General features: G+C 41.8%; 1 protein-coding gene across 1 annotated transcript in view; it reads right to left on the bottom strand.

The window, feature by feature from the left end:
• Window positions 1-23,551, bottom strand: part of LOC309562239 (vitellogenin-A2-like) — a 118,828-nt gene that overhangs the window by 1,287 nt on the left and 93,990 nt on the right. The window contains exons 43-56 of the mRNA XM_082266360.1: window positions 21,447-21,666; window positions 20,483-20,661; window positions 17,299-17,901; window positions 15,959-16,000; window positions 12,495-12,623; window positions 11,103-11,312; window positions 9,123-9,265; window positions 7,830-7,968; window positions 4,603-4,738; window positions 3,623-3,809; window positions 2,942-3,030; window positions 957-1,048; window positions 467-626; window positions 11-163 (exon numbers count right to left, since the gene is read on the bottom strand). Coding sequence (XP_082122486.1) covers window positions 11-163; window positions 467-626; window positions 957-1,048; window positions 2,942-3,030; window positions 3,623-3,809; window positions 4,603-4,738; window positions 7,830-7,968; window positions 9,123-9,265; window positions 11,103-11,312; window positions 12,495-12,623; window positions 15,959-16,000; window positions 17,299-17,901; window positions 20,483-20,661; window positions 21,447-21,666 — 2,482 coding nt within the window. The remainder of the gene's footprint in view (window positions 1-10; window positions 164-466; window positions 627-956; window positions 1,049-2,941; window positions 3,031-3,622; window positions 3,810-4,602; window positions 4,739-7,829; window positions 7,969-9,122; window positions 9,266-11,102; window positions 11,313-12,494; window positions 12,624-15,958; window positions 16,001-17,298; window positions 17,902-20,482; window positions 20,662-21,446; window positions 21,667-23,551) is intronic.

Raw genomic sequence — 23,551 nt, 5'->3', positions numbered from 1 at the left:
TGAAACTTACCAGTGGACCGGCAGTGCAGGCCAACAGAGACAGGGGTGGTGGAGGTTGCAGTACAGCCCTCAGCACATTTCAGAACTGGATGGGTAGAATAGCACTTGGATCCCTCAAATTCTGGTTTTTCAGTCTTCACCAGAGTGCGCTGAAGTTTGCAAGCTGCAAAAAAATACCACAAGTTCATAAGTGTTCATGTCAACTAGCAAATTATATCAAACGCTAATCTTGGCAGGTAAAATCAGTGTATTATGGGGCACATACAGCATTTTTTTAGCTCAGTGATCTCCAAACTGTGTGCCGGATGTGTCCCTTTGCTAGTCTTTATCTGGGCCTTGGGGCATTTTTCTATCACTACTTCTCCATCATGGAGTGTTAGTAATATTGTTGAAGTGACATTAGTGATCCTATGAGGTAGGGGGTGAAATACCATGGCTCCAGTGTACGAGTCTGTAGTCTACTTACCTCCTGAGCAGGCTTCTTCCGCCAAGATCCAAGAATGGCCAAAGCTGTCGGCATCCTTTGCTGTAGAACCATCAGGCCTTCTGAATTCTTGCTCTGTCTCATCATCAAAACGACCGCAAAGACCGCACATCTTGCCTCTCATAAAGTTAGCAGGTAGGACCTGTACATACAATGTTACATTATTATCTATATTACCTTAAAAAATTCTTACAGTATGCTTTTTCATTTTATAATTAAATATGAATTCCAGGCAGATATAAAATACATAAATTAATATAGCCCTGTATTCATTAATACAATGTCTGTTTTAAATGCAAGCAGAGGAAGTACCTGAATTTGACCTATTATTAGCCTCTTGCTGTGTCACTCATATCACCCAATCAAGTTACACCATTTACTTTTCAAATTTTGATCACATAACAGAGTTTCACGGGTTCCTATGTGCTACATACATGTCTTCTGCTGCAGTTTTTTTTTTACTTATAATTACCTCGGTTATCCGTCCATCATGGGACACCTTCTCTATACCGAAATGTGGTGCTGATAGCACAAACTTTCCATCTTGTTCCTCCAACTTCATATCTGGAATTTAAGTATATAGATTATATTAATGCTGAAATGATAGCTAGAAATGGTATAAATATATATTTTTTTATCAGAAAAAGAAAAGTTTATTAAACCTATTATAAAGGTTTCAGAGTAGACAAATAACCATTGGCAGTCATATCATACACTGCGACATATAACATCCTAAAAATAGTCATATACAGAATATAAAATAAACAGTAAAAATCTATAGCACAATTACAGATATCGGAATGGTGCTACAGCAGTGCAGTTGACTTATAGTACAATACTGCGGTTAAAGAAACAGTGGCAGAAGAAGTTAGCTTATATGACAGCCTATGGAACGTCAGGTCTATGGGAGCAAGAAAAGGGATGTGCAACCAGCCATCCCACACTTTCTCAAATTTATCTGGGCATCCACGATGTTGATAGATAGAAGTCACTCGTATCGATGGTTGGTCCCCACAGGCCTAACCCAATCCTGAGGAGTTGGAGGAGTCTCAGATTTCCAGTTCAGTATGATTAGCTTACAGACCTGGGACAGTGCTCTAGATACCGCTTCTCTAGTATGGGTTTGCATCTTAGTATCATACAATTTACCTAAATGGCTTTGTTTTGGTTTGATTTTAACTGCAGTCTGTTAATGGTATCTTCATCCGTGGTTCAATGTCTATGGAGCTTAGAGCAGCACCACAGCACATAAATCGGGTCACCGTGGTCTCTGCAGAATTTACTGCTAATTGGGTCTCGCATTAAGCCCATTTTATGGAGTTTAGTGGGGGTGTAATAGATGCGTAACACAATATATATATTTGAGAGAAATATAAACAGCTGGAACATACTGATTCTAGATTGGTTTCCCATCAATCCTCTACCATAGAGCCTACATCTGCATCCCACAGTTCCATTGCTTTACATGGTAAGCCCTCTAAGTAGGAGTTAAGAAGCACAGTGTAACAACAGAAAATAAACCCCATATTGTATGGGTATGTTAAATAAAATTAAAAAAAGGAGTGGGAGATAGATGCCAAGCAGTTGGGAAACCTGGATCTGGGTCTTAACCGCATGTTGAAGTTGTAAATAGTAAAAGTATATATGATTAGGAAGTCCAAATTGAGGTTGCAACCCCTGGAAAGGTACCAGATTGCCTCTTCTAAAAATGGGCTTTAGAAGAGTTACCCCAAACGCCTTCCCATTTTTATACATACTGGAGTTTAGTGATCTCAGAATATGTATCATTCCGCCAGATGCGATTGCACTGGTAGATAACCAAGGGTTCGGTAGTGTTACGTCTCCTGTATCTTTTGGACTTGTAGATGGTCTATAAGAGCTGGGGTCTGCAGGAGGCTTTCCCCCCCTTTTAACAAAAGAACTGCTTCGGTCAAAGGGTTAGTTTAACACCCTTAGTAGATGCAGTGAGATAATATTGACATATCTCTTACAGACTTCTATGGGAAGCCCATCGTCATCTGGTGCTTTGCAATTACGGAAAGAAATGGTCACCACTAGAACATCTCCCAATGTAAGTGGAGAATGCAGTTATGATTTTAAGATGTGGATAATTTGGGCAGAGAGATCCTCATCAAAAACTGCCAAAAAGCTTCAGGAGCCACTTATCCACAAACTCTGTGGGGTCCTTGCCCTCTGCACGTTCAGGCTTACTTATTATACGAATATTGTTGCACCTTAGCCTTTTTTCAACATCATCGGCTGCTGCAGAAGACAGCCAGAGACTGCTGACATGTTATATGAGATGTTTAGATTGTCTTTACAGCTCATTTGCAAATGAATGCTCCCATTCCCACCACTGGGATTTGCAAAGGGTAGCTACCACAGAACCACATATAGCCCCCAGGCTCACTAAGGGCTTAGATGACCATATACCTATGTTGTCATTAGCATACGTACCTTCACTTGGCTCATAAGGCAGTTTGGAAATTGTAATGCCGTTAACCAAGACTATAGGCTTTCCAGATTCTGTGCGTAGATCAATGGTACTAAATGGGAAGAGAGAAGGAAGCCATGAAACAAAGCATTAGGCGTGCAAGTTATCATGAAATACATATAATAAAGCTATAGCTCATCATCATAGTATAACTGTATTGACATAAAAATATAATGGCCCTTGGTTGGCACCAAATTTTAGCATTTACCCTTCTAAGCATTAGTTGCGCTTCCATTGACAACACTACAAAGAGTACAGGTTTTTACTAAAACACACAAGCAGAGACTGTGAAGTGGCTCTGCTAAGGTATATATATATATATAACATATTATATATCTTTAGTATTTGGATAAGACCTCTCTTTGAATCTTAGGTAAAGAGAGCCTGTTGATAGACCATTCATTTAAACTAAAATCTTCCCATAAAATTATATGTGCCTTTAACATATTTTATCCAAAACCCCTGAGGTTTCAGGGCCTTGTAACTTCAGGGTCCTTGAACAGGAATTACATCATCCGTGGCCACCAAATGACCAAAAACTAATGAGAGGATAGACTGAGCGTTGCCAACGCTGGACACAATTTATCCTTACGGTGTTCCCAGTCATATTGGATAACAATGTAGTAGATTACTGGTATACTTACAAATCACCAAGTTGAACAATAATGTCTCTGTGTTCGTCATTTTCATGGGAGTTCTTGGTCCTCACCATGAATTTAAATTCGTCGGTGCAGTCCTGCGCAAGGACATGGCTGCAGCTTCCAGGCATTGCGTACAGGTAGTTAACATCATTGAAGGTTTTCACCGTGCTGTTGGCCATTAAGCAACGTCCTAGTGTTTGAGCAGAGAATACCAATGAGTCATCATCGCATACGATCATCATTTAAGAATTCTTGAGGTGGTCTTGAGATCACCTTTAATAGTCACTTTCACCTTGCCCATGCAAGGCAAAATGATAATGTCATTGCAAACGGGTCCACCAAACCGCCTATATGCACCTTGCTAGTGCACCTTAGCTGTTACTGTTTCTGTCCCAGTTGGCGACAATACCTGGCACTTCTGGGTATAAGGACCAGTTCACACCACAATGCGGTTTGGGAAAGACGTTTCAAAATGCAGTGCCTTTGTGATCTTCAGCAGATGCCAATACATTGATAAAAGCACCCCAAATGCAGATTGCAAACACAGTGCATTTGTGGGCACCAAATTATATGGTAATACGATTCGTTTTTCATTCGCTGTCAATTGGGCAGTTGGGGGAATCCTGACAATATGGCCCTTCAAGAGCCTGGATCGACTCTGTGACATCAGCTGACAACTATAAGCTATTGGGGTCACAGGAGAGCAAAGGTAAGTGTATTCTTGTAACCCACAGGAGAACAAATAAGCTTTGGCGATACTTCTCTTTTAACATATGTTTCCTTTTGAATTGATACTGTCATAGATTTTGCTATATACATATACCATTTATAATATAATTGGAATTATGGTGCATTTTTTGTATTGTTCGTCCCTTGGTTCATTACGTTATACAACAGTCTATAAATAGAGCTAAGCCAAAATTAAATTGCCAATGGAGTAAGAGCTATAGGTAAAGCTGTTCACGTGATCGACTTCTCCTTACCTTGAAGCTGATCTGCTATGGTGTTCTGAATATCGGCAAACACGTTAAAAGTTGGTACTTGGAGGTCAGCAGCATTTACTCTCCAGGGGAAGGGAAGGGGTAAGGGCAGATTGAAGGCTTGGTAGTACAGAGTGAACTGCATGATAGAAAATAGGAAACATTCATCAAAATTCCATCCAAATAAAAAAAAACTGATTTCAGACCAGTCATCCTTTCCAATTCATGAAATGTATTTTTAAATACCGCTGATAAAATCTCCTGAAATTTTACATGAAAGCGAAACTAAACTGTAACTGAGCCCCATAAACTTTAATTTGTTTTTAATATTCAAAGCAAACTCACCTATCCATCCATGTCTCTATGCTTTATTTTGTTAAGAAATCAGCCATTTCAAGATATGTGACTGTATTTTTATGTGTTGAAATGTTGTTATATTACAATTGTTTTTCTTTCTCTTCATATGTAAAGTTGTCTGGGTCCCAAGGGGTCTCTGAGGAAGCAGATTTTGAACCTTTTTTGTTGTTCATCGAAACGCGTCAGTTTTTCCATCTCGGCTGTATCTATTTACAGGCTTTGTTTGTCAATGGGCCAGAAATCTTTATTAATTATGATTGTATATTTGTATGTATTCTTTGATTATATAAACAAACCAATTTTAAAGGAATATTAATAAAATGGAATTTTTATATATGTCTTGTCTTGGCTATTAACTATTGTTATTGCACCACTCACACCCTTTAAAGTCCGTTATTTTTACTAGGTGTGGTTCGGACCAATTAGTCTGGACCAACCTACACCTGTATTTTATTTTTAATCCTTCTCCTGGGATGTGGGTGTGTTCTGGTGCAATTTCTCTTACACCCAAGTTAACTTATTTACTTATTACTGGATATTTGTTAAGAAATCACATTTGCCACCCCCCGACTTTTCTAGCTATGGCCATCTTGAGTAAGAGCAGAAGATTCATGTAGCATTTACTTTCTAGAATCCATCTGCTCTTAGCTCAGGCATTGTGGCCAGAGAGAGGGTGTGCTTAGCTAGGAAAGCCCCTCCTCCAGATGAAAGAAAAAATACCCATGAAGTCTCCTGGGATGTATGACATCATTTGGTCTAGGCCAGGAAGCAACTAAAGAAATGTGAAAAAAAATAAATAAAATATACTTCCCTATCTATTTACTAAGGCAAGCAACATAAGGAGTAAATATAGTTTATGTTGATAATGTTGAGTTTAGTTTTGCAGTACATGATCCCTTGACTATCAGTACCAAGGTTGTGCCAGCCAATCACACAGTCGTTATCCTAACTAGGAGCTGGAGGCAGAGGTGTTACAGGAGGGTGAGAGCAGAGGGAAGCGCACACTTGCGTGCTACTATTTATTCATAGAAACTATGGTGTATTTTCAGGTACCACACATATTGAGTCAAAAGGGTATGTCCAGAAAAAACATATTTTCTTAGTTTTGATTAATGTGGGTAAGGATTATAACCCCTGCTAGGTTTTTTTCTTGTAAACCTGGGCTCCATTAGAGAGATTTGCCCAATGTCCTGTTCAGCTGACAATGCATTACCAGTCATGAAGTAAGGAGAGTTGGTCAAATTTTAACATAGAAATGCTGTTCTTTATAAAGTAGGGGGAACCTCTGTTTCTGTATGGGTTCCTGGTGCAGATTTTCCCTCACTTCCTGTCTGGTGAAACTGTTGTCAGCAGGACAGGAAGTGAGGGTCAATCTCTCACCATTGTCAGCAAGACAGGAAGTGAGGGTCAATCTCTCACCGTTGTCAGCAAGACAGGAAGGGTGAGTCAATCTCTCACCGTTGTCAGCAGGACAGGAGGTGAGGGTCAATATTGCACTGTTGGCAGCAGAACAGGAGGTGAGGGTCAATATCGCACTGTTGGCAGCAGGACAGGAAGTGAGGGTCAATCTTTCACCTTTGTCAGCAGGACAGGAAGTGAGGGTCAATCTCTCACCGTTGTCCGCAAGACTGGAATTGTGGGTCAATCTCTCACCGTTTTCAGCAGGACAGGAAGTGAGGGTCAATCTCTCACCGTTGTCCGCAAGACTGGAATTGTGGGTCAATCTCTCACCGTTTTCAGCAGGACAGGAAGTGAGGGTCAATCTCTCACCGTTGTCAGCAGGACAGGAAGTGAGGGTCAATATCTCACCGTTGTCAGCAAGACAGGAAGTGAGGGTCAATCTATCACCGTTGTCAGCAAGACAGGAAGTGAGGGTCAATCTCTCACCGTTGTCAGCAGGACAGGAGGTGTGGGTCAATATCTCACCGTTGTCAGCAAGACAGGAAGTGAGGATCAATCTCTCACCGTTGTCAGCAGGACAGGAGGGGAGGGTCAATCTCTCACCGTTGTCAGCAGGACAGGAGGTGTGGGTCAATATCTCACCGTTGTCAGCAAGACAGGAAGTGAGGATCAATCTCTCACCGTTGTCAGCAGGACAGGAGGGGAGGGTCAATCTCTCACCGTTGTCAGCAGGACAGGAGGGGAGGGTCAATCTCTCACCGTTGTCAGCAGGACAGGAGGTGAGGGTCAATCTCTCACTGTTGGCAGCAGGACAGGAGGTGAGGGTCAATCTCTCACCGTTGTCAGCAGGACAGGAAGTGAGGGTCAATCTCTCACTGTTTTTAGCAGGACAGGAGGTGAGGATCAATCCCTCACCGTTGTCAGCAGGACAGGAAGTGAGGGTCAATCTCTCTATCATAGAAAACCCAACAGAAGTTTTAGTCCTTTCCCAATTCAAAACTAGAAATATGTGCTTTTGTCCACATACACTGTGGGGTCAATTTATAAAACATCTGTTGCATTTGTGCAAGTTGAACGATAGGTCCTTTATAAGAGATTAATGCCTGTATTGTCAGCGCCACCCAGTTGCTGAAACTCAATATAGTTTTTTTTTTTTTTTTTTTCATTTGAGCCACTAGATGGAGCTGGCATTAATTAAAAAAAAAAAAGGGGGGGGGGGCATTTCATTCAACTTGTACGAATGCTTATGACATTAGTGCAACAAATGTTTCTAAAATAGACCATTTTAACAAGTAAAATGAATATATATGTTCTTTGCTACACTTGCAATGGATTTCCATTAAAAGGAGACTGTAAGTATCACACATACCAGCCAGTTTTCTGATACATTTGATAAGCTATGCCCACTATTACTACAGTACTTATCCAAAAGACTATGGCAATAGAAAAAGGTGAATGAAAGCGTCTCTTACATGTGGCAGTTTGATCATAACATTGGCAAGTCTTGGGTTGATGAGAGAGACGATGACTGTAGCTTGTCTTGATGGGTTCTTCTGAGATATTTTGTTGAATCCTAGCATGTAGGCAGCTCCAGGTACCCACCATGAGGCTCTGAAACAGCAGAATTGATTTTAAATACTATATACATTATTGCCCATTATTGCATTATAAAACTAGAACTATTAAAGCTTAACCCCAGGCAGATAACATAAAATACACAAATTACAGCAGCTATTCATTCATTTAAAGCATTAAATGTATTTTTTTAATCCAACTAGTGTAAGTATCTGAATTTGACTTGGTATCAGCACTGTGCATGTACCTGTACAGTAACTTGAAGAGGTTGGGGGGCAGTACTGGGAGCCAAAAGGGTGTGCATGTGTGCTGTATTCAATTGTGTAACAAATATGCCATTTGGAGGAGAGAACAGAGTGGGCGGAGAGGTGACCCTATCAGTCTGCTGCTGCTCTTTCATTGTCTATTCAGCAGGACATAAGTGGAGAGAGGACACTACTGTATTCCTTATCTGTAAGTGATGTCACCCAACTCACTTTTCTGTATAAGGAGCTATGAACCTACAATGACCTCACTTACTGCACATTTGTTGTAAGTCTGCAACTCAGAAAGTCCTAAAGAAAAAGCCAGGCAAGAAGTCTTTTGAAAAGGAGATCAACAATAAAACCTCCTATGTTCATGGAAAGATAGGTTTCCTTTAAAGAGGTTGTAAACGGGTTATACACAGAGATGAAACAAATTCTCCTACATAAGTTGTACCTGTTTATCTCCAGTTTTCTCTTCTTTACAGCTCTTTGAATGCAGAATTTATACAGCTCTTCTGAGCTTTCAGAAAGCAGTAGGCAGGGAGCTGAAATTACACTCTGCAGAGCTCAGCGAGGGGAGCTCTGAGAGCTGATTGGAGGGAAGGGACACACCCCCTTCACACAGCACACAGGAACAGAGCTGAGGCTGTCAATCACAGGCTGTGTGCTAGAGCTCCCTTCGTTGTCACCTTTTTACCTCTTGGTGTCAGGAAAACTTGTCAGAAGTTATTTATGCTAATAGCAGAGGAAGGAGGCAGCAGAGAGAAATTACACTCAGTGCTCTGGATTGAGACAAGCACGCACTATGGAGTTATATGCTTTGTTCATATTTCATGTCTGAGGTTTACAACCACTTTAAGATGATCACTGTAGTGTAGTAATAATGTAATATCAATGATTTTTTATTAGGATTGTAGCCAAAAATAGTATGTAACTAAATCTTACGCTTGTCCGGCGTAACTCAGTTTGGATGGGATTCTAGGCCAGGCAAAGTTCACTCTCATTGCAGGCTGCATGCCAAGAAGTCCAAGCTGAGCAGAGATGGTAGCTTTGTATTGCTGACAGTTCACACCCCATTTCACTGTAGCCTGGACCACAAAGAGATAAGCAGAATTCAGTTTGTTTGCATCATTATCTTGGGGTGCAATGTACTTTATGGTCTGCAAAAGCCATTAATGAGCCAACGTAGGCTTTTCAACATATGGCCGACATTGGTCATCAGTAGGTTCACCATGTGAAACAAGCTAGAGACAAAGTTCATTTGAAGTCACAGAATGGATGTACATTTTGGCAGACATTGTACTAACCACCTCCATTTTCATAGTCTTAAAGAAGAATTCCAGGTATGGCTTTTTTATTTACATAGTTACAGTATTTCAGTTCAGATCAATGTAACTATGCATTTACCATACCTGTGGGATCCCTCCAGAAGCTGGAAATCGCTGTAGTAGACACATAGGTGTGCACAGCCTAGTGTATTAGGGTGTGCACCCCAAAGCTCAAACACATATGTGTGTGTGTGCATGTGTATATATGCTGACGGTATCAGTAGAGCAGTGGATGGTGTCATAAGGGCAGAGATTGGTGTCAGTATTGCAGTGGACGGTGTCAGTAGTTTTTATTTTAATTATTTAATTTTTTAGGAGCTTTGGTGAAATAGCAGGGGTCTAAACAGAGGGAATCTGTGCCACACAGGGTGAATAGGTGTGCCCAGGCACACATGGCACACCCTGTGTGCACACCTATGAGTAGAACGACTACTCCAGTGATCTCCACTAGCTTCCGGGTCCTATTCTGAGGGGTTGACGTGCTGCTTTCTGAACACAGGAGGTTGCCCATTCGACACAGGTGCCACTCAGAGAATGCATTGCATTTTCTCAATGAATACGAATCATTCTCAAATTGGACAAGGTGGATATGGTAACTTTACAGCCTCACTTCTCCATATTTTCCAATCAGAAAATGCTTTGCATTCATTGAGAAAAGAAAAGCATTCTGTAAATGGCTCCCTTGCCGAGCGGCTGACCTCCTGACCCAGTAGTCTCAGCAACTGGCACTAAGTAAGAGACCTGGCAAGACACACCCCTTCTCGGTGTCAAACACAAATCCGAGTCAGGATACTAGTGATATGATGAGGGGTGTGGCTGCCAGCAAAAGAGCACTGACTATTTATGCAGCTCTTTAAATATTGTACATTCTCATCAGTTCCTGCCCTTAAAGCCCCTTTCAGATGGAGCAGATTCATCCAAGCAGAATCAGTCTGCTCAGAGGGGGATCTCCCCGCTGATCCTCGCTAAGCAGACAGATGACAGGTCTGTGTCTGCTCCGCTATGCAGAGCAGACACGGACACAGTCTGCTCTCCTCTGTGGGGTGGTCGGATGGAAATAGACCTCATGTCCGTTTTCATCTGATTGTCATCTTATCTGCTGGTTGGATGGTGAACATATCGCCATAAGTCTATTTTTAGCGGATTTTATTGGATCAGATGCCCAGCGGGTGTCAGTAGGCACATGTCTGCTGACATCTGCCACCCCGTAGAGATCAATGGGTGGTCCGCTGGTGTGAAAGGGGTCTTATCTCACATTCAAAAGGGCCTTATCTCACAGGGGTCCCTATCTCACATTCATACTAGGGCCAGTTTTAGACAGAATCCAATTAACCCACCATCTTTGGAGTGCAAGCAGAACATGCAAACTCTGTGTAGGTAGTGTACTAGTTGAGATTCAACCCAAGGACCCTCATGCGGCATGGCAGGCATGCAAACCACTAAGCCACCATGCTACTGGTATAAATGGGACCAGTATAATCGACACCCAGCTATCATGATGTGCATAATTTGGCTGAAACCTGTCGTGAGCTTAGTAAGGCCAACATTAATCTGTTATGATCCACAAACCTAATACAAATTCTAGTAAGATCTTTACCTGTGCTTTACGTAGGCTTTGCAATCCTGCCTTCATACAAACTCTCCAGCGGCTTTCTTTATTGATGTCCACCACGAAGACTTGTACCTCGGGCTTGTATGAGTGATAGTGAGTGTACACAATGACTTGGTAACCTTGCTTGGTGTTGTCAGCTCTGATTGCCTGAGCGGTGATAACCCAGCTGGGAGACTTATGCTTATTTACTTGGGACTGAAAAAGAAAACAAAGCATAATATTAGGTACATACTCCCTTTAAAGGCTAGTTCTACACTTAAGGCTCCATTCACGCATAGGCGTTTCGGATCGCGGGCAGATGCCACGATTCTGCCCGCGTTCCAAAGCGCCTATGTGTGAATGGAGCCTTAAGCTCCGTTCATACTTGCACGACTCCAAAGTCGCATGATTTCCAATGCAACTTTAAAGTATGACTTTGATCTGACTATACTCTCTCTGAACCTAAGTTGTCACAAAGTATCAAAGTAGTGCAGGCACCTTTTCGAAATTGCTGCAACCTTAAGTTACACCAATCTGAACGGGTGACATTGAAAAGAATGAGCTGCGACTTATCATGCAATTGTCATGTCCAAAGTCCCATGACAAGTCACAGATCTCCCCCATGTTGTAGTAGATATCTTACACACACCTCCCAACTTTTTGAAAGGAGCAAGAAGGACACTTTTTAGCTCAAAGTTTGTGGACAAAGAACATGCCGCTGATACTCCCCCCGGGTATGTCTACTGCAAAGAATACATTTACAAAAATGGGTGCTTAAACCCACAGATGTATTCATTTCATCACTACTTTTCTTCTACAATGGCTTTTCAAAAACCAGATGCATTCATTTTAAGGTTGGATTAAAAGTTTAGGGGAGGATTGCCAAAACTGGTGCACACAGAATCTGGTGTAGCTGTGCATAGTAGCCAATCAGCTTCCAAATGCAGCTTATTCAATTAAGCTTTGACAATAAAACCTGGAAGCTGATTGGTTCTGCACCAGGTTCTGTGCGCACCAGTTTTAGGAAAGCTCCCCCATAGTGTACTATAATATTTTTGGTGGAAGTATGGTGTGGCATGTTTTATGTAGAGGTCTATGAGACCAAAAAAAGAGTGGCAACTTAAGAGGAAAGAGACATTTGTTCCCAAAATAGGGACAGTTTCTTCAAATGAGGGATAGTTGGGAGCTACTCCAACATGCCGTGTGGGGCAAGGCCTGACTGAGACCAAAAATAAAAAGGGAAAATACATGCCTTGACTGATATTTGCGGCCACGAACAAAGGAGAATTTAATAAAGCAGAAAAAGGACATGGGGCAATACTAACCATTCAGATGGGTGGCAAGGCTGCCATATTAATAGTTTTGTCCTAGTCAGAAGTAATAGATTGGTCTACTTACACTATGCTGATGTTTTCCATTAGATCCACTGCTGCTGCTACTGCTGCTGCTGCTGCTGCTGCTGCTGCTACTGCTACTGCTGCTGCTGGACCGAGCTGAGTGGACTTGGCCAGATGCTGTCTTTATAGTCTGATTTAGAGAAGTTGTGCCATTAGGAGACATCATAGCATTTAAAAGATAACATAACATAAGAAGCTGCTGTGCGGTACAAAAACATTTCAGTATTGTTGCTGACCAACAAGCCAACTATGAAAATTTCAACTCTGTAATACCATTATATAAAGATGCCTACACCAATAGGGGGTGCCCCCAGAAATTCACCAAAGTATGGAGTATTTGGTTAGAGGTGGAAGACACCACGGCTGACCGTGATGATATTGTGACTACTGCACGTTAACTCGTTTTATTCTGTGTAACATTATCCTCATAATCATTGCTATTGCAGTAAGAAGAAGCAGGGCATGTCCCCAGGCATCTATAGGGACATCAACTATACTTTCTGGTCTTTCGCCAAAAATTGAACCTCTAATTTAGAAACATTGGTGGGGATACCTATAATTTAACCCCAAGCTCCCTGCAGGTTTTGATAGTTTATGAGTCAACTCTAAGAGTAGGAAATACTGGGAAATCCAACCTACACATCAAATATCATTAGGCTCCCTACAGATTTTTAAAGTTTATGAGTCAACTCTAAGACTAGGGAATCCTGGGAAATCCCACCTATGAATTGGATATCATAAGGCTGTCTACAGATTTTGATATTTGTTGAGCTAACTTCAAGACTAGGAAATCCTGGGAAATCCCATCTACAAATTGGATATCAGTAGGCTCCTTACAGATTTTTATAGCTTATGAGTCAACTCTAAGACTAGGGAATCCTGGGAAATCCCACCTATGAATTGGATATCATAAGGCTGTCTACAGATTTTGATATTTGTTGAGCTAACTTCAAGACTAGGAAATCCTGGGAAATCCCATCTACAAATTGGATATCAGTAGGCTCCTTACAGATTTTTATAGCTTATGAGTCAACTCTAAGACTAGGGAATCCTGGGAAATCCCACCTATGAATTGGATATCATAAGGCTGTCTACAGATTTTGATATTTGTTGAGCTAACTTCAAGACTAGGAAATCCTGGGAAATCCCATCTACAAATTGGATATCAGTAGGCTCCTTACAGATTTTTATAGCTTATGAGTCAACTCTAAGACTAGGGAATCCTGGGAAATCCCACCTATGAATTGGATATCATAAGGCTGTCTACAGATTTTGATATTTGTTGAGCTAACTTCAAGACTAGGAAATCCTGGGAAATCCCATCTACAAATTGGATATCAGTAGGCTCCTTACAGATTTTTATAGCTTATGAGTCAACTCTAAGACTAGGGAATCCTGGGAAATCCCACCTATGAATTGGATATCATAAGGCTGTCTACAGATTTTGATATTTGTTGAGCTAACTTCAAGACTAGGAAATCCTGGGAAATCACATCTACAAATTGTATGTCATATGGCTCCCTACAGATACAAAAAAGGGGGAGAAGGGTGGGACTTTAAATGAGATTACAACTTATATTGTATCTCCATCCCTGTATAATGGGGCAAGGGGGAGAGGGGGTGTGACTTTGAATGAGATTACAAAACATATTGTAAATCTCCATCCCTGTATGCAGAAACAAAAGAAAAAGGTTTGGGACATTATATGAGGCGTGTGACCATCTATGACCATATAGCATATGAATAAACAATATGCGTACACAGATGAAATGCATATAGGGTAAAATCAAATTGTTCTCCCTACAGACTTTAAAAGTTTATGAGTCAACTCTAAGACTAGGGAATCCTGGGAAATCCCATCTATGAATTGGATATCATAAGGCTGTCTACAGATTTTGATATTTGTTGAGCTAACTTCAAGACTAGGAAATCCTGGGAAATCCCATCTACAAATTGGATATCAGTAGGCTCCTTACAGATTTTTATAGCTTATGAGTCAACTCTAAGACTAGGGAATCCTGGGAAATCCCACCTATGAATTGGATATCATAAGGCTGTCTACAGATTTTGATATTTGTTAAGCTAACTTCAAGACTAGGAAATCCTGGGAAATCCCATCTACAAATTGGATATCAGTAGGCTCCTTACAGATTTTTATAGCTTATGAGTCAACTCTAAGACTAGGGAATCCTGGGAAATCCCACCTATGAATTGGATATCATAAGGCTGTCTACAGATTTTGATATTTGTTGAGCTAACTTCAAGACTAGGAAATCCTGGGAAATCCCATCTACAAATTGGATATCAGTAGGCTCCTTACAGATTTTTATAGCTTATGAGTCAACTCTAAGACTAGGGAATCCTGGGAAATCCCACCTATGAATTGGATATCATAAGGCTGTCTACAGATTTTGATATTTGTTGAGCTAACTTCAAGACTAGGAAATCCTGGGAAATCACATCTACAAATTGTATGTCATATGGCTCCCTACAGATACAAAAAAGGGGGAGAAGGGTGGGACTTTAAATGAGATTACAACTTATATTGTATCTCCATCCCTGTATAATGGGGCAAGGGGGAGAGGGGGTGTGACTTTGAATGAGATTACAAAACATATTGTAAATCTCCATCCCTGTATGCAGAAACAAAAGAAAAAGGTTTGGGACATTATATGAGGCGTGTGACCATCTATGACCATATAGCATATGAATAAACAATATGCGTACACAGATGAAATGCATATAGGGTAAAATCAAATTGTTCTCCCTACAGACTTTAAAAGTTTATGAGTCAACTCTAAGACTAGGGAATCCTGGGAAATCCCATCTACAAATTGGATATTATTACTTTAGGTGTAAGGAGGAAATTGCGTTCAAGCTGGTGGAAATACCTACAGTAATCTTTAGCCCAAAAACACACGGTCCACATGAATACCAGTCACACTTCTAAACTTCATTGCAGAACATTTTTCTTTTAGATATCTGATTCATATTATTTATTAAGTCATTCAGTGGTCTTGGGTTTTTTTTTTTTTTTGGGACTGTGTTGCTTGCTCCCATGAATGACAGAGAACTCCCACCCAAGACCAATTGTTGGGCCTCTTATTCAACATCTATCCAGGTGGAAACATTTATTCACTGTGCATTGGTTAACAACTGGGACAAAGTAAGCCTTGTTTATTTGTCTCTCACATTGGGAGGGGGTTCTAGCGTCCATCTTACCACTACGTTCCAAAGAGCCCTAGTCTGCACATGCAACCCTCCAACTTTCTCAACCCAGCTTTGTGATTGATTTTAGCAGAATAGGGAATTCAGTTGAGGGTCATTTATTTGTGTGAGTGGAAGAAAACCAACTCAAATTAATTAAGCCCTGCAAGGCAAAAATGCCAACCAGTCAGATACCCAGAGAAGATTATCACCTACTTACAAAGAAATATAATGAAATAAAAAAAAAAGAGCCTTTACCTTAGTATGAGGTCTTCTAAAACGTAGCTGATAAAGTTCCACCTTTGAAAATAATATATATCATTAATGCATAAAAAAAAAGTAATTTTTCTTTTGTTTTGGATAGAGTGAAGAGGGATCAGAACACTTGTCAGGTTTTTATTGCTGCCTATGAGGGTCAGGAGATTCACCCTATCACAGAGAGTAAAAGTGAAATAAACAATGTGAAGTTTTATCACTTGTTTTAGGAAAAGTGCCACCAGAATCACTGTTCATACCCCCAAATGGGCTATAATGGCACCACAAAAGATCTGTAGATGCTGATGCATTTCGAGGGTATGCCCATTTCATACATAGCTACAATGGTTCCAAGATGGACCAATGTAGCCATGTAAAAATTGCAATACCTAAACTTCAGCTTCAGGTTAAATATTTGCCAATAACGTGGCAATCATATGGGGTATAATATACATTTAAAATTATTGTTACTATTTATTAGTATTATCATAAAGTATCTTTATGCATAGTTAGGAATTTGTTGGCTTTAATTTTTTTTTCATTCAGTTACTCACTAATTCAGTAATAACCATAAAAAAGAAGCTGTGTCTTCTTTAATGACAGCCAATGAAAGTACATAATTATCTGCCATCCAAAACATCTTGTCCCAGTGAGAAAATGCTAGTTAGAGCTTAAAGTGAAAACTAAAGTAATATGCAAGGTCCATTTATAATGTCTGGGCCTCCGTTCCCTGTAAAAAATGTTGCTATAATATGTCCAAAAATGAACCTGTAAATAACAAAAGTTAGATTTTATACTTACCTTATCACCTTAGGTTAACACTCCTTCTGACATGATCTTGGGAAATTTAGAGCCCCCGAAGTCTGGCAAGAAGGTATTCTTGCAAATAGACTGGAGGGTCTCCATATGACAATTATCCTGGTCTGCATTCCCTAAGAATGTTCCTGGAAAAATGATGTCACAGCCAGCATTGTGGACTATGGTTTGTATAAAAGGTAATCCTATAATCTACGTTTTTTCTTACAGATACATTTTTGGACATACTATAGTTTTTACAGGGAGAGGGGTCCAAGTGGACATTGCATTTTACTGAGAACTCTCTTCTTATCCCTATCTGACGGTATTGGGGCCTGAGAAACCAATCTCTATGCATCAATGCTGTCACATTGGCGAAAGGGTAATGAGTTCCATGCTTGCCTGTGCCCAGGTGGCCCCTACCCAGTTTCTTTGCTCCTAGCGGCTAAACAGAGTGGGGAGAGCAAAGGAAAGTGCTATTGGGGGTACAAGGCATTAATAGATAGACAAGGTCACAAATTCTATAAAATACATGATGTTAATATTACCTCTTCGCTGTCTTCACCGTTGGCCAAGTTGGATCGGCGCAACTTCCTTCTTGAGTGATGAGAGTGCAGCTGCTTATTTTGATATTGATGGGAGTGCTTTCCACCTTTTCTGCTTTGGCTGGAGCTGCTGCTACTGCTGCTACTGCTTTGGCTGGAGCTGCTGCTACCGCTGCTGCTGCTGCTGCTACTACTGCTATTATGCTTGTTATGTCTGTCTCCTTCATGTCCTTTATGTCCTTTATTTGCTTTAGGTCCTTTTTGTCCTTTATGTTTATTGCCACTGCTACTGCTGCTGCTGCTGCTGCTGCTGCTGCTGCTGCTGCTGGAACTGCTACTGCTGCTGCTGCTGCTGGTATTGTCGCTGTTGCTACTGCTGCTGCTGCTGCTACTGCTGCTTTGCCGAAGGTTATGTTGTTTTTTGTGCTGCTGCTTTTCCAATGAGTGCTGTTTGGATTTCCATTTGCCCTGGTGTTGCTTGGATTTATGAGCACTGCTCGAGGAGCTGCTGCTGCTGCTGCTGCTGCTGCTGGACTGTTTCTTTCCTTTCCTTGCTCCAGCGTCCTGTAAATGAGGTCTTTTACGGGACATGGTTATATTTCTCGCCTGGAATGTGATAACAAATACACATAGTGATTATCAAAGTACCCCATATTTCTAATAGCCTCTAACAACACCAGATCAATGTGCCTGTGCAGCAATTTAATCGGGGAGAACCACATTTACCTTGAAAGCCCAGGGATCAATATGTTAATATTCTGGTGACCAAGTGTGTTTGTGTGGCATTGTTCAGGGGCCCTACGTTTAAGTGTCACACTGTTGCGATGTTCAGGGTGCTAAGCCTTTGGTGTTGTGATATATTGGGTGCTTATATTTTAGAGGCATTATACTGGGTGCTCAAGTGTGGTATTATTATATATGCTCAGTATATTCTGGTGGCTCAAGTCTCAATGCGGCATTATTGTTGGAGCTCAAGTTTTTAATGTGCCATTATACTGGGTAGTCAAATTTCAGTGTGGCATTATTTGGGCTACTCAGCTTTTAGTGTAGTATATTGAGTACTTACATTATAGAGGCATTTTACTGGGTGCTCAAGTTTTAGTGTGGACCTATTATGCATGGTCAACTTCTTCTGGGGTTTAAATCTCAATGTGTCATTACTCTTGGAGCTCAAGTTTCAATGTGGCATTTATCTGGGTGTAGGTGTGTCCCAAGCTCACTGTCCACAGGGCAATAGAACTCATAAGGAGACTGGTTGATGCAGCAACATATATTAACATGGTATTTTTGAGAGAGAACAACAAACTCTGCAGACACGGCCACACCAGACCGAAGCACTTACAAGGAACCGGACGAGGAGCAAAGGTGCCCACTGTAGACACCTGATAGCAATCATCAGAGGAGGCGGTTGGACGGCAGACCGTCAACAGAGCCCTTGAGTAAGGAAGGCTACTGCTCAGGACACAGCGACAGTTTCTACGCTATCCCTCCTCCACAGGGAGTTGACCCTATACTGTCCCTAGCTGGCAGAGGATCTGTGCCTGACCTACCCACTACACAGAATGGGCAACAACCCAAAGGGGACAATGCTATTCATAAGCACCGCCCACATCAAAGATAACCACCAGATCAGTCAGGGCAGCAGTGTTCAATTGGACAGCTGCTCCCCTAATGGCACCCAATGGAGGAACCTGGTTTCCCCTCTGTCCTCCACCTTTCCTGCATTCTGGCAACTGGACAGCACCACCCTTTCAGGGGGGCTAAACTACACCTACACCCACATTTTAGTGTGAAATGATATTAGATAACCAAGTTTCAGGGTAGCATTATTATACTGGGTACTCCGGTTTCAGTGTGGAATTGTTCTAAATACTCCAGTGTCACAATATATTGGCTGTAATGGCTGTTACTCTGGGGCCCATATGTAATGTTCTAGGGCTCAAAAGTTGTATTGCAAATTATATCCTGTATCATAGAGCTGTCAAATTTAAAAGGCACTCAATGTGTGCCTACCATCAAGGTTACTTTTTTAAACGGCTCCCAGTTTTTCCTACAAAACAAGCAATGCATTAGAACAAAAGTTAAACCAGCCCTTTTCTGTTTGCTTTGCTGTTCATCCCTCTATTTACTGTCATTGCTAAACAGGCCCACAGAACAAACACTGGCATTGTACAGTCTGAACAGACTGAGGTGCAATATGGCAGCGGCGGATGGACCGACACATGTTCCAGAGGTGTTCTATTGGATTTGGGTCAAGCGAGCATGGGGGCCATTCAGTGGTATCAATTCCTTCATCCTCCAGGAACTGGTTGCATACTCTCACCACATGAGGCCAGCCATTGTCATGCACCAGGAGGAACCCAGAACCCACTGCACAAGGGTAGGGTCTGACAATGGGTCCAAGGATTTAATTCCGATACCTAATGGCAGTCAGGGTGCCATTGTCTAGCCTGTAAAGTTCTGTGCGTCTCTCCATGGATATGCCTCCTCAGACTATCACTGACCCACCACCAATCCGGTCATGCTAAACAATGTTACAGGCAGCATATTGTTCTCCATGGCTTCTCTAGACCCTTTCACATCTGTCACATGTGCTCAGAGTGAGCCTGCTCTCATCTGTGAAAAGCACAGGGCACCAGTGGCAGACCTACCAATTCTGGTGTTCAATGGCAAATGCCAATCGAACTCCACTATTCTGGGCAGTGAGCACAGGGCCCACTAGAGGACGTCGGGCCCCCCAGGCAACCCTCATGAAGTCTGCTTCTGATTGTTTGGTCAGAGGCATTCACATCAGTAGCCTGCTGAGGTCATTTTGTAGGGCTCTGGTAGTGCTTATCCTGTTTCTCCTTGCACACAAGAGCAGATACCGGTCCTGCTGATGGGTTAAGGACCTTCTACAGCTAAAACTGATTAACAACCCCCTCTGCTACTTAACCGACCAGATCAATATCCCGGGAGTTTAATTGACTTGATGCTTATACTCTGATTAAAAAGAGTTCCTTTAATTTTTTTGAACAGTGTACATTAGAAGCCTGCTATGAGGCCAAGATAAAAGCCAAAATGGTATAAACTTCCATAATCATGTCTTAAAAAAATTGGCACACCCATGTAATCACATGAAAGGCTCCCCACCTATCACAGCCTACAATTTATTTACCTTACTAAAAAAAAAAAACAGTAGTCTTACCTTCCTATCTTCATCAATGCCAAGAATGGTCTTCAGCTTTGACAGGGCTGCAGATTCTTCAATGTTTTCTTCCTCATCCTTCTGCACATCAGCCAGGGCAATTATCTTAGAGGCAGCTTTGGGTCCAGCAGTGATCTCCAGTTGCAGTTTCTCAACGCTTGCTTCCTTATCACCTGCGACTGAAATCACTCACAATTTTAGATCAAACCTAAACCACATAGGTGTCAAGATATGCATTTCTCTATGAAAGGTAGCTAACAAAGCCATAATTAGGGTCAGATGAGGGCAGTGTGATAGAACAGGACTGCACAAGTGCTTCGCGAGCTAAAGCATTGGCGGTGGTATTGGCTGTAGTATTGGTGGTTGCATAGGCGCTAGCCCCACCAAAAACATCAAAGTGTGGCTAAACCCAAGAACACAAATTTGACATATTGTAGCTTGCCAGTCCCTAGATGTGGCTGTGTTTTTTTTACTTTTTCACCTGGTGATTCTCTTATAATAAAGAGGAGAGGGGGAGAAAGGACCAGCTTTTTGTTATCATCCTTGGCTTTTGGAAGGTGATATTGGATATATTTCAAAGGTCTTTTATTGTTTCAGAACAGCAAAGATTTTAGTTCCCGGGACTGCCATCGGATCTATGACAATTTGCTTATCACAGATAATTAGGAATCCAAGGCAATTTAACAACAAAATTGATTTATAGCAGAATGGAGCCATGAATCAATTTTATCAATAAATAACCTGGGACTCTTGGACGTTTGTATGGCACTCTCATTGGATTGTATATGACTGGATTTACAACTCTGGGTCCCTTCCCTTTTCGCTGAGAGGGGTCCCCGTCTTGTGGAGTGCTGCTGAACTGAAGCCTAGTGACAATTTCAGTGACCCTTAAAAAAACCCATATCTAGCCCTGTTTGTTCTTGTGTTTGGCCTATCACAGACATTAAAACTTATGAGGGCTTACCTGGTTTCAGGGAAATCTTGGCCTCATGTTCACCTACGAGCTGATACAGGAAGGTGTGTCTACGGTTGGCAGCATTGACAGATTTATGTTGGAAGCAGAGGTGGAAAGGAAGTTTGGGAATTTTAAGGCATGCGCGTAAGTTGTTAACATATGTATATCGTTGTTGTGTGGTTCCTCCAGGATAAGCGTTTTTCTTAGCTCCCAGTTCAGAAGATGCCTCCTAGGAAGGAAAAAATAAATAAAAAATAGAGAGAGAGGCTTTTTCAATAAAATAAATACAACAAGGAATGATGAAATGCAATAGCCAACAGTATCAAGATTTCAGTTCTTTTTAGTCAGTTCAGCTGGCTTAAAATGTATATTACCCCAACATTTCATGTTCATGATACATGTCTGTTGTACCATGTAATTGTGTAAACAAGTATGCTGTTCTCATTGCATTGCTTCCTTTGTGGATCCTGCCAGTCCTCCTGCTTTCCATTTCAAACTGACCCCACTAGGCATAGAAGCAGATCTATCCCAGTATGGTCAGTTTTCTGGCTGTGCTGGGAGTACAGCCTACTTGTCACTCAATGGCCAAGACTTGCATAGGTGTGCGCAGCCTATTGCATTAGGGTGTGCACACCAAAGCTCAAACACACACTACCGATCACTCACGATGTCCATTCAGAAAGGGAGGGGGCTGGTAAATTATATATTTACCGGCCTCTTTCCCCACTCATCATGAAACATCCCCACAGCAAGAGAAGGGAAGCCAGAAGAGCTGTGGGGGTAAGGGGGAGGGGAGCCAGGGCAGTAGAGGGAATCTGTGCTGCACAGGGTGATTAGGGTGTGCCTGGGCACACCTGGCACACCCTGTGCGCACACCTATGAAGACTTGTACTGATGCCCTACTGCACAGCTCTTCACTGGGAGGATCAGTGTACTGCTGTTTACCACCTGCTGACAAAATCCCTTGCAGTCTCCACCCCCACCTCTCCAAGCCCTTTATGCAGCTGAGAGCAGAGCTTATGTGATCACTTATAAAAAAAGATTATTTATAATGTTTATGTGTATACTAAATGGGTTGTTTTTTAAGGTAAGGGTTCACATTAGCCCTTTGCACAAGTCTAGTAAAAAGTACCAAATTATTTGATGCATGAAAGATAAACTGTCTGTGTTGCCCCTTGCAACCAATTTTTCCCTTTTCATTTTAAAATCTTCCCTAGAACTTAGGGTGACCCTAAAGGCTTCAACGAAAGATACTGGAAAAAGCTTGCTGTACACTCTGATCTCATATAAATCTGAACCCATAGGCCATTGTGAGTTTTCTATGGGAGAAAGACAGGCGCCACTCTAAGTGTAATATGATTCGTGTTTATTGGAAATTCAACACACTACATACTCACAATCATGTAAGTAAAAACAGCAATGGATATTCATCTAAGGAGTACGATAAGTCCGGGTGCCTCTGCAGAAGAATCTGACTGGTCCGCTGTGGAGATCCATTGGAGCCGGTGAAAGACGGCGTATCCCGGACCCAGTGGACACTGTCGGAGCTTCCGGCGGCGTACTTCCGGCTTTGGCGTGGAGCGTGATGACGTTAACAGGCGACGCGTTGTCGGAGCATGCGCTCCTTCCTCAGGCTCCGACAACGCGTCGCCTGTTAACGTCATCACGCCAAAGCCGGAAGTACGCCGCCGGAAGCTCCGACAGTGTCCCCTGGGTCCGGGATACGCCGTCTTTCAACGGCTCCAACGGATCTCCACAGCGGACCAGTCAGATTCTTCTGCAGAGGCACCCGGACTTATTGTACACCTTAGATGAATATCCATTGCTGTTTTTACTTACACGATTGTGAGTATGTAGTGTGTTGAATTTCCAATAAACACGAGTCATATTACACTTAAAGTGGCGCCTGTCTTTCTCCCATAGCTCTCTGCAAGTTCATCTTCTTCACTTGTGACAGAGCAGCCTTCAAGTGTTTACAGACCTGCTGTTTTTTTTGATGGACTTTATGGACTCTATATGTGCTATACATTTATAGTTCTTCCATTTGTCTTATATGGTTTTTATAGATGGTTTTTATTGATGGTTATCCTTCGATTTCTTTGCGCCAGTACACC

The sequence above is a fragment of the Pelophylax lessonae genome, assembly GCF_965119305.1.
Source record: "Pelophylax lessonae genome assembly, chromosome: 8".
Lineage (NCBI taxonomy): Eukaryota > Metazoa > Chordata > Amphibia > Anura > Ranidae > Pelophylax > Pelophylax lessonae.
Note: the sequence above shows the minus strand (reverse complement) of the source record. Positions and strands in the feature narration are given on the sequence as shown.